General features: G+C 41.3%; 2 protein-coding genes across 3 annotated transcripts in view; one reads left to right on the top strand and one right to left on the bottom strand.

Moving 5' to 3' along the window:
* The window catches only part of vsnl1a (visinin-like 1a), a 35,974-nt gene extending 35,389 nt beyond the window's left edge, over positions 1-585 (bottom strand). Inside the window, exon 1 of the mRNA XM_005724826.2 lies at positions 308-585. The gene's annotated coding sequence lies outside the window, so the exon portion shown is untranslated. The remainder of the gene's footprint in view (positions 1-307) is intronic.
* Positions 586-718: 133 nt separating this feature from the next.
* Positions 719-10,071, top strand: LOC102205384 (uncharacterized). Of its 2 annotated transcripts, none has more exons than XR_001290267.1 (5): positions 719-938; positions 2,300-2,339; positions 5,521-5,666; positions 7,082-7,225; positions 9,406-10,071. XR_001290267.1 is itself a non-coding variant. In XM_013908710.1 (5 exons), the coding sequence occupies exons 3-5, from the start codon at positions 2,627-2,629 to the stop codon at positions 9,522-9,524; spliced, it is 3,303 nt and encodes a 1,100-aa protein (XP_013764164.1). In that variant the 5' UTR covers positions 719-938; positions 2,300-2,339; positions 2,606-2,626; the 3' UTR covers positions 9,525-10,071. The 2 variants fall into 2 exon arrangements, 1 of the variants encoding a protein (XP_013764164.1); XM_013908710.1 differs by having other exon boundaries at positions 2,606-5,666.
* Positions 10,072-10,754: the final 683 nt, after the last annotated feature.

Genomic DNA, 10,754 nt, shown 5'->3' with positions numbered 1-10,754 from the left:
GCCTGTGTGTGCGTAAGCAGCAAGAGTAAACCCAGGTAAGAAACAACCATGTTTATCTAATGCGATATGATCAGAAGGCTGTACTGATATATATATGTGTGTGTGTGTGTGTGTGTGTCCTTATTAAAATGGACTTCAACCACAATACATCGATACATTAGCCTTATGATACCGAAAGGATGACGCACTGAGTTACATCATGCTGATATAAATATAAATAAATATAAACTGAGATGATGCCGAGCAGTACAATAATAATTAGATTTTCCTGCATCTGTCAAGATTTTACGCAAAGCCTTCATCCTACCTTGCGAGAGTGTGGAGTCAACGAGTGTGGAGTCCGGTCTGGTGTCTGGAGTGGTCCAAAAGAAAGAAAAGAGAAAGAAAACACCTGCGAGCACGGCAAACTGCAAGAAATGCTCTTCTGTCGAGCTGAAGATTAGCGGTGCCTTTTGGGTTGTTGGATTTATTTAATTTTAGTTTAATGCTGGGGAGAAGTCGGGCTTTTACAGAGAGGAAGCTGTGCAGGTCCGTAGGATGATGCTGCGCAACACAAACTGCTGCTGATGTGCTGAGAGGAGGAGACAGATACTGAGAGAGCGCGCAGTGTGCGTCTGCCTCGCTCCCGCTGCCAGCCTGTGGCTGTGGATCACCGATACAGACAATAAAGGCAGCGAGGAGCAGACAAACACCAGCGTTTGTGTCCCCAATAATATTTTGTGAAGTAATACAAACCTTTCTTTGCCTTCCAGTGTCAGAAATACACATTTCAATGTGTTAAAGAGCAGAGGCTAATATCGATGGTGTTGACTTTATGTTAGCTAAAGCCTTAGTTACGTCATATTAATCAGCCCTGTTAGTTTCGCGCCAAATGTGGGACATCGGTTAGCCAGCGATTGTAAATACAGCAGCCTGGTGAAAAAGCTTTCCTTCAGAAGGTAACAACCGTGGGGCAAACTCACAGCATCTAGAGAGTCAGTGATCATTATAGCTTACAGTGTAAAACAAAGTCGCAGTCTGTTTTCTTTCATTATTATAGCAATATCACGAACTAAGCTAGTGAGAAGCCAGCTAGCTTCACTTGTAAATATTACCTCTATAAAGCAGTTATACCTAACATACAAAAACCAAGTTACACTATTACAAGTGACTTTAAAGAGTAATTTAGGGATCTCTGAAGAGGCAGGCACTTTGTATGAACTGTTCTGTTGCAATGGCTAGAAAGTAAAGGCTAAATGAAGGCTAACAGCTAGCAAACCTAAGTCTCTTTTTACCTTTGCTAGCTACAGGACACTACCTTGTTATTGTAGCATGAGTACAGTAATGAAATATTTCATCGTGGCATTTTTTAGTTTTTTGATCGTTGTTCACGACAGTGGTGATTAACATCTACACCTGTTTTCCGTCTTTGGAGAATTTCTTTTGTGGTTGTTTTATTAAGCCAGCTACAAGCTACACCTACAGCAGCTGTCATGAAGCTCCTGGTGCATAGTTTTGTGCTGATGTTAATGGAGCTTTACAGAAAATTGAGTCAGCAGAGCTTTAGTGACCTTGACACACTATACACCTCAGCAGCCCTGCTCCAAGTTTAGCTGGTGTGCCATTTGTGGCTGAGCTGCTGTGGTGTCTAAATGCTTTGAGTTTGGATTAATTCTACTCACAGCTGATTAGAATATCACAAACTGGCTTGTTGCAATGATGATATTCTATTACAGTAGCATACCTGAAATCATTGAGCTCTTTAGGACAATCCATTCTTTAAAAAATGTTTATAAAGGCAGACTGCACGGTTATGTGCTTGGTTTTATACACCTGTTTCAATGGGACTGAAAACACGTGAATTCAAACGTTAAGGGATGTGACCCAATACTCTCCATATAGTGTATATATCATGTAGTAGACCGTTACAGCATTTATGTGTGACAGGATATGCCAGGCACCCTGTTGTCCTGAAATTCTTCCTTCTGTCTTTTGTGTGGGTAATGGCAGCAGTTTGACATGTTAGAAGCACAAATCATGAAATGAATGCTGACTGACTTCCACTCAGCTGTTTCTGTTTTAGGTTATAGGATCATGGCTCAGTTGAATGCTGTGGGAGCTGATGTAAAAGATGCTAGTAAAACTCGTTAATATGTTATTTGATCAGTCAAAATATCTTATAAAAAGAGGCTTATCATGCTCATTGTACACAAAGTACTGGTACTGAGGTGTATAGTGTGTAACCGTCAGTGGTATGGTCAGAAACCACATCAGTACTTGATACTAGAATAACACAATATTATCTTTTGTTTCTTTAAAGGATTGTTGGGGGATTACTTCCATGTGATTGGAGTCATAAGGTGAGATGCTGCACGTGCTGTTGTGTAATGAAATGTGCACTCTTGTACATGATGAAGTAGCTCATTGTTCACCAGCATTGTTATAATGATGCCTTTGTAATCCAGCCTCTGCACCGTGTTTTTTCTTCCTAAAAATGTTATTTGCCAACAGTAAGTTTTGTATTAGCAACATTCTGGACATGATTGCTTATTTGACGAGTAACACTCGGATTTGAGCTGTGCAGCTTCCAGATGCAGAGCTCACACTGTGGTGGGCTTTTTTTTAGGTTTTATAATTCGATGAGAACATGAAAGTCCCACTAGATGATGACATCTCACAAACAGAGAGGGAGCTCACGTCACCACCCTCCCCAAAACGATCCAGACCTGAGTGTAGAGTGATGAATGACCACAGTGGGTTAAGCAAGTTCGACTTTCCAGAGCTTTTGACATTTAGGAAAACTAATCATTCCCCATCATCAGCAAGTACCCTGCAGAAAACCGAAGGCCTGATTAGCACATTTGAATGTTTGGAAGATGAGAAATCTCAGGAGCGACCACAAGACACTAAGTCTGACGTCAGTCCTAATACTGAGGTGACTTCATACAATAAGAGTACACACGTGGAATCATCTAGAGTGTGTTTTGTTCCCACTGAGAGCTACCTACTCCTGGGGAAAGAGGAGCAGCTTCCAGTTACTGAAACAGACAAACTCAGCTTTTACCAGTCAGATGATACAGATGGTTCATTAGGAGAGTCTGCCACCATAGCCAGTACTAACACATCCAGTCATTCTGATGGCAGGCTACCAGGGACATCCCTTAAAGATCAAACCCCTGGTGGTTGCAGTCCTTCCACTGGAAATGAAAAATATGGGAGACAGGTACAAAAAAATGTCAATGAAATGCAGACGAGAAATGAAGAGGTCAGATGTCAGCCTAATTGTACTAATAAAGAGTCAGTCTGTGACGTAGGTTACTGTAGCACAAGGAACCAATTTGCTGAAGTTGTAGAGACGACTCAGAAGAGGACTGAACCTGAGTTTAATGAGTATATTGTTTTCACTAAGGAAGAGAGTGAGAGTAAGAGATCTTCCAGTGATTATGCAGATTCTAAACCACTCTGTTCAGACCCTGTAGAAGAGCCCTCTGGGAACTTGGTAGAAGCTGGGAAAAAGGAAAAAAATGATTCAGGATTACAGTTCTGTGAGAAGGAAAATGTTTCTGTCTGTGATGGGAAAACAGAAGGCCAAGTTAATAAGAAAGCCCTCATCCTTTTTGCTGCTGTATGCGGTGAAGGATCAATTCTTTCTCATGATGTGATGTTAGAAAGAAATCCTGCAAATGAGAGCCCGAATCTCGATGTTGATGACCTCTGTGGGGAAAAAAGAGCGGATGGTGCTTGCAAGATAATAGCCAAAGCTCAGAGTGAAACAGCTGATCACACAACAGTGACTACGTTGCCGGCTAGAATCAGTCAAGAGCCGGCTGAAGGAGATAATGATGAAGGCCCTTTCCATGTAATTGACCCTGCGATCTGTAGTGAAACTGACAGGGAAGCTGAAGAAAACTGCTGTAACTCAGCAATCGCCGCAGGTCCCAAATTATCTCCATCAGTAGAAGTCGACAAGATGGAAATGCCTCTTCCACTCCATTCCCACATGAGGACATCAGAAAAGGTTTCATGTCCCGACCGGACAGAGTGCTTTAATAATGAAAGCAGGACATGGCATCAGGAAGGTGCAAACGATGACTTCTGTCAGGCAGGACTACAGTCTTCTTCCGTCACCACCAATGAAACGCACAAGACTTTCACTGAATGTGACTGTCAATGGAAATCCAGGTTCAGCAGGAGCCCTACAAAGCCTCTCCCTCCTGGGGATCATGCAATACAAGGAAGCCACGGTTCCATGGGACACGAGTTCAAAGAGCAGAGTCGCTCCAGCTGTTTTTCTGTCAGGCTTGATCCCCTGGAGACGTCGGAAGTCGAACATTCACAGAGAGAAATTGACAGCGTGGACATGACAGCTGTGATAAAAGAAAGCAAAGAAATCTGTTTTGTGAAAGAATTGGAGATGAATGACTATATGAACCCGAAGAGGACAGTGGAGTTGGAGGAAAAACCGCTACTGCAGAATGGACTGCACAAGGATAACACAACTGAACTACTTACTTGTGATTGCAAGGCTGAATGCAGCGAGGGTGAAGCACATGAATGGGACAGTGAATTAAAGCTCACTGAAACTGAACAAAGAAGCAAGCTCGAGCGTTTGTCTGACCAACCATTCAGTGCTGATATTTCCATGACAGAAGTGGGAGAAGAGGAAAGAAAAGAAGTGACAGAAGTTGGAGACGAAATGAAAACTGATGGGCCTGAAAACTCAGCAACACTGGTGCAATCTGAGGATTATGTTCAGCAGCAAAATGACCACAAAGCAGACGTGACTCAACTGTCATCTGGTGATGGCGCTGATGAATGGACAGAGTGGAGCACATTGCCCTTGGGAAGCGAAGATGGACAAGAACACAAGCTTAGTTGTGTCTCTGATTGCCAAGACAAAGCTGAAAATAAAGCTGACTTTTCAGCCTTCAGTTTGCCTTCAACAAGCGATGCAGTCGTACCGTGTCAGGGCAATTTAAGCCATTCACAGAAGGCTCACAGTAATCCCACTTCCATAAACTGCATTGACAGATTTTCCCCATTGCCATCTGCTCTCTGTAACCTAGTGCCGGAGGGGTTTGACACTTTTGAAAAGATCCAACTCTCACTAGATGATGATGACGCCACTGGAGCGGGCAACATCCCTGTCCTCGTCAGCTCGCCTGGGCAGCTGCTATACCACTTTATGTCAGTGGCAGAAAGCAACATGCGTGAGAGGATACCAGAAGAGAAGGAGTGTATCACTGAGAACATGGCAAACAGGCTTCTTAGCAGCGATTCTGCCTGTAATGAACTCCCAAACTTCATCTTAGGAGCAGATGCCATTGCTCTCGAATGGCCCGAGCGAGAGCCTAACTGTGAATCGGTCCGTGATTCCTCTGAGCACATTCAGGATGAATTAAACCCAGAGTTAATGTCCCCTACTGTTTCTGCTGAGAGTGACAGCCCTGCCTCTGGTGTGAACAGCTGTGCTGAGTTTGAAATGAAAAACCAGTTCGACTCGGTCTTGAAAGAGCTGAATTTGTTTTTTGAGATCAGTAGAAATGACTTTGAAAGCGACTGCAAAGCAAACTTCATCTCGCCTGAGCAGTGCACTGACAGAACTAAAGTCTTGGAAGGCAGCGCTTCAGAACGGACAGAGCGTCTCACCAGTCCAGACGTGGGACGCCACAGAGGCGCTGCATCAGGTAGTTATACGTAGGATAGAGCAAACACAGTAATACTGACAGCGCCCGTGAGATACAGCAGTAAGCACCCCAGGCGTTACCATTGACTGTTCAAATAAGATACTTCAGCTGCACAGTTTAAACTAGGGTTGTTAAAAATACTAATACTTAAACTCTAATCAATACTTAAAATTCTATTTAAGTGTATGCATTAATTTGCAACTGCATCAATACCAGCAGTGCTGTCTTCACCTCCTCCAGTTGACCTAACTTCACCCCGACAGGCACACGGCACTTCCTGTTACTGACTTTCAAAACACTGAAAAACACTTTGTGAAGTATTAAAGAGCTCAGTAAAGTTCCTGTTACTACAACGTTAACCTTACGAGTGCATACTTTAATGTCACCCACTGAACTGTTAGCAGTTAAATAACCACATTAGTCATCTCATGTTATTAAAGGACCACCTCACAGCTGTGGTCAATAATAAGAGCCTCTTAGTTGTTTTTCAAGTGACGAGTAGTTTCCTGGGTATCGGTATTACGTTTGAAGTTCTAGTACTGTGACAGCCCTCATGCACACTGTCCTTATTTACATGTCCAAATCCAAGCTAGCATGCTCAGACGAATGAATCATCAATGAATAGTTTGCAGAAATACACGTATTTGTTTCTCATGACTAACAGAGATGATAAGACTCTGTGGTCAGACTATGACATGATAGCATTCATTATTGTACCTTAGTTTTTATGTAATGTTACAAAAAGATGTAAAAGCAACCAAAAAACCCCCCAAAGCGAAATAAAATCCAAAACAATTTGTTAAACTTGGTTCATGATATAAGTGCAAGAACCTGAAAAATTGATAAAAGACGAGCAGATTTTACTTTTACTCCATTTACGTTAAATCATCCCAGCTGTTATATCAAAAACTAAAAACTAATATCTTTTACGTTTGGGTCAGATTGACCCCAGGAATCAAAAGCTTCCAAAGATGTCTGTCATATAATTTAAGCAAATAAAGCAAATTAAATTATATTTTTAAAGTAGCTGGTACTTGATATGCAAAATAGTTAACATTATCAAAAATAATAAGTAGAACTGACTCACATGGAATTAAAAGTTTGATGAACTTCAGCTGTTTCAGTCCAGCGTCTGAAAAATGAAGCAAGGGTTCTCAGTCATCCTTCCTAAAGTTACTTTCAACAGATAAAGGTGACAGTGGTCAAGAGGCTTCCTAACAGTGCTTTATAAACCAATGGATGACTTTCATCATGTATATACTGTCCATAATCCACTGTATATAACTATATATTGGTTCAATTAGGAGCTCAACTGATTCTTCTTGGATATCCTGATAATTCTGCCAGTTTGTTCTGATTTTGACTGCTCAGTGGAAAAATATATTGTTTTCTGTTTATTGTTTTCAAATTTTTAGATGATGTTGCCGAGGACCACAGCATGGACGTGTGTGAAGGTGATCCGGTGGTTTCTCGGACTGCTGTCAGTAGTGACGGAGAGCAGGAAGTGCCTCTTAGCGGACACCTGTGCCGGGAAGCTCCTGTTGCAGAGAAACACAGAGGTTCACAGCTGATTTAATTCAATATTTCTGGCCTCTGTTAAAAAGAAATACACAACAAAGATGAATATATTTATGAAGAAAAGGAGCAACAAAGTGTCTCTGTGATTAACATAAATAACATGGTTGAAAACGTCAGAAGGAAAAATGACAGGCTTGAAAAAAACATTTCATGAGAGTTGTTTAATTAGAGTTAAGTGCTCTTTTATTCCATTGTTTTCAGTTAACACTGTTTTTACAGAGCAGCGGGTGATTAAAAGGTCAGCTGGGTTAATTCACTGTGGAAATATAATTACTTTTATTGATTTGTCATTTCAACCTGACACAGCGTACTCTCATTAATGTTCCCTCCCCTTCCACAATATGCTGCGGTGGAACGATAACGCGCTCCACGAATGCAGAAACATGGGCTGAAGGGTAAACAGAGCAGCAAATACAGTAGGACAGAATTAGCGAGTGCTTCTTCTCTGCCTGTCAATATGCTGCTTTCAGAGCCCCGGGAGATGGAGCACAAACAGGAAGTGTGGTCTCCATCCTTTATGTGTTTGACTCTTATGGAACAACTGAGCCACAGTGAGTTATATGTAAAGGCTGAGCTTATACTTAAAAACATCTCATGGATAAAACACTTGGGATGGGATTCATATTTTTTTCCAGGATTTAAAGAGGGGCCAGAGGGGAACAGTGTAGCTCATTCAGTAATATTTTAGACTAATCGCTTTGTCAGAAATAGACATTTGAACAGAATGGGTTTGTACTGCATTTATAACCCCAAGTGTGCCTCTGAGTGTTTAACAGGAGAGGAATCTTACCACCTGCCTTTCTGGAGATGCAATGTTTTCTCCTTTTCTGTATGCAGGACTAGGGCTGTTCGATATATATCGGATGACGATATAAAAACATCTATTGTTTCATTTTACGCTATCGTTTGTTTCGTGGTGTCACAAAAACAGTTTACGGCAATATTTTTACATGGTTCTGATGTCACTGTAGTGGCTGTATTCATTTCTTAAAGTTCTCTCTTTCTCTTATATGTAATAGAACCACACTACGGACGGACAAGCGCCTGTTTTTATGCGTTGTTGTTAGCAACAGCGACGGTAACGCCTTCGCATGTCCGCTTGTTTATGTTCCACATAAGCCTTTCACAATAAAGCTCAAGATCCTGTTGAGACTTTTCAAAATAAACTGAATCACGTGAAAGATGCAGAGTATTTACGGATGAGAAGTAAAAAAAGAGCCGTCAGGTGCTAAAAAATAAAGCTTAGACTCAAACGTTAGAACAGCTTTTCCCCGCAGCACGCCGTGTAATAAATACTCACAAAGAAAACAGCGGCCGTTACAACTTATGTCTAAAAATGTGTCGTTTCATGCATCGTTAAAACACTCGACTCCGGGTAAAGGACGCGCAGCTGGAAACACTTCATGCAAGTCGAGATTCACAGAATTTACAGAAAAATGTTACATTTTTGTGATTTATATCGTTATCGGACGATAGATGTCTGATATCGGGACCTGAGATTTTGGTCATATCGCACAGCCCTGTGCAGGACAGAATAAGTCTAATAGCAGCGCTACTCTGTCATGTTAATCTTTTCAGCGTTAGTATATGAAATGTGTGGCTCTTATTTTTGCTGTGTATAATACTGCAAACACGCACACAGTGTCATCTCAGGTTGATGATTGTGGCCAACATTAGCAGCACTTGGGGAAGCAGCCTGTTTTCTTGCATTTAATGTCCACATGCATCTGCACAATGTGGTTATGTTGTGTAGTTATATGCCAATTTACTTTAACACATGCAGCTGTCACATGTCTTACATTTCAACTAATTTGTTTAATTCAAAGACAGAGTGGCACAGCTAATGTAGGATAGCCAGGTAGTAACACCTACAGGTAAATGTCTTTGCATGTTCATCAAATACTATCTGTTTTACTGATTAGTATTTCTGGTGCCAGCTAACACAGGCAGAGAACATTAAATGTCTTGTTGACTGGTCACACACACACACCTCTCATAGAGAAACAGGAAGGTGCGGGAATAGCTGGTTAGGAGTGATTGAACTTTTAAAAATATAGAGAGCAGAATGTTTAGTAGGAAATGGACTGCATATAGTGTCACGCTCTGAGACAGAAGACACATGAGTCACCAAGGATGTGTTTATGGTGTGTGTTGTGTGCAGGAGCCCCTGAGCAGCCCAGGAGACTAGAGCCGCTGAAAACATGTGCACGGCCGATCCGGGTTGGACTTTCAAAGAGAGCCAAGACCAAACACCTGCACCGGCCCCGCCCCTATAAGTGAGCGTTGGACATGCAATCAAGGGTGAGGTGTGTGAGTGTAAACAACCTCGTGTGAAGCTTTGTGATGCAGTGTTCATGACCTCGAGGGTTATTATCGGATTTACAGCGTTCCTGTTATCTTTTCCTGAGTTGTTGAGGTTTCTGTACATTTTAGTTCCCCCGTTATCCAAAGATGTTTGGGTCCATAAAATATCCTGACAAGGATCCGTTCTTAGTATTTCTCCACATTGTCCAAGCTGGAAAAATATGGCAAAACATTTAGATCTTTATGTATTTATTTACTTATTGATATACTGTATTTATCTGCTTCTTTCTAGCTGTATGGGTGTGGTGTGTTATCTTTGCATTCTGCTGTTACTGTTGTCCTGTTAGCTGGAGTTCAGTACTGAAACTGCTTTATTTATTCAAATATGTTTCTGATGTCCACACTATGCGTGGCTGTATCTGTTGGAAAACTCTGATCTCTTGTGCAGTTTTCCTTGTTTTAATGTTATTCCATCATTAGTGGCAGTTTCCTGCAGTGTTATTAAAAACTTGATCAGATTGTTGCTTTTTCTTGCGTTACATTCTTTACGTTTACTTTTTCTCAGCAGCTGGGCGACTGTAGCGTCCTCAAGCAGCTTTCAGACAAACTACTGAAGCACAAAATACCAGCAAATATTAATGAAATGAATACAAATTTACTCCACTCGTGTATTTAAAACCTTCTAGTCTTAAAACAATGTAAGCTCCTCTTTCAGAACTGAGCTGAGCTGATCTGAACTCTGAGTCAGCAGCGGTTATGCTGGCTGCAGGCAGTGGAAGGGACACCTCAGTTTAAGTTCTAGCAGCAGTATCAGAAGTGCTTTTAAGGTTCGCTTACATTCACAGCTCCTCGTTTGTAAAGTGAATGGGACTGTTTTTATTCTCAATTCAGACATTTTATTACAATTGGAGGAGTTTGCTCCACATTGGGGATTTGTATCATAGCATTGCAATTATTATGTCAGAATTTTATACATATTACAAGTTCTTTTTAAACAGGAGACACATGAAAAAGTACAAGTCACATGACACATTTTGTTTCGTAATCAGGACATTTCTCTTCAAATTGGCTCCATTTGGTCCTTTTATTAACTGGTGTCCCCCAGTTTGAGCAGTGTTGTATTCACGCCTGTTTTTCGAGATTTTGGAACGAGATTTTTTATTTAATGTTTTCATCACATCTCAGAATCGAAACGGTGGAACTTTT

Source organism: Pundamilia nyererei, unplaced genomic scaffold (genome assembly GCF_000239375.1).
Source record: "Pundamilia nyererei isolate P.nyererei 1_Seehausen unplaced genomic scaffold, PunNye1.0 scaffold00013, whole genome shotgun sequence".
NCBI classification, from domain to species: Eukaryota; Metazoa; Chordata; class Actinopteri; order Cichliformes; family Cichlidae; genus Pundamilia; species Pundamilia nyererei.
The sequence above is the reverse complement of the archived record's forward strand: the minus strand, read 5'-3'. Positions and strand labels throughout refer to the sequence as shown.

Coding starts and splice junctions, on each gene's coding strand:
- LOC102205384 (XM_013908710.1), top strand. CDS start 2,627: ATGAAAGTCCCACTAGATGATGACATCTCACAAACAGAGAGGGAGCTC. Junction 5,667..7,081: donor CCACAGAGGCGCTGCATCAG/GTAGTTATACGT, acceptor TCAAATTTTTAG/ATGATGTTGCCGAGGACCAC. Junction 7,226..9,405: donor TGTTGCAGAGAAACACAGAG/GTTCACAGCTGA, acceptor TGTTGTGTGCAG/GAGCCCCTGAGCAGCCCAGG.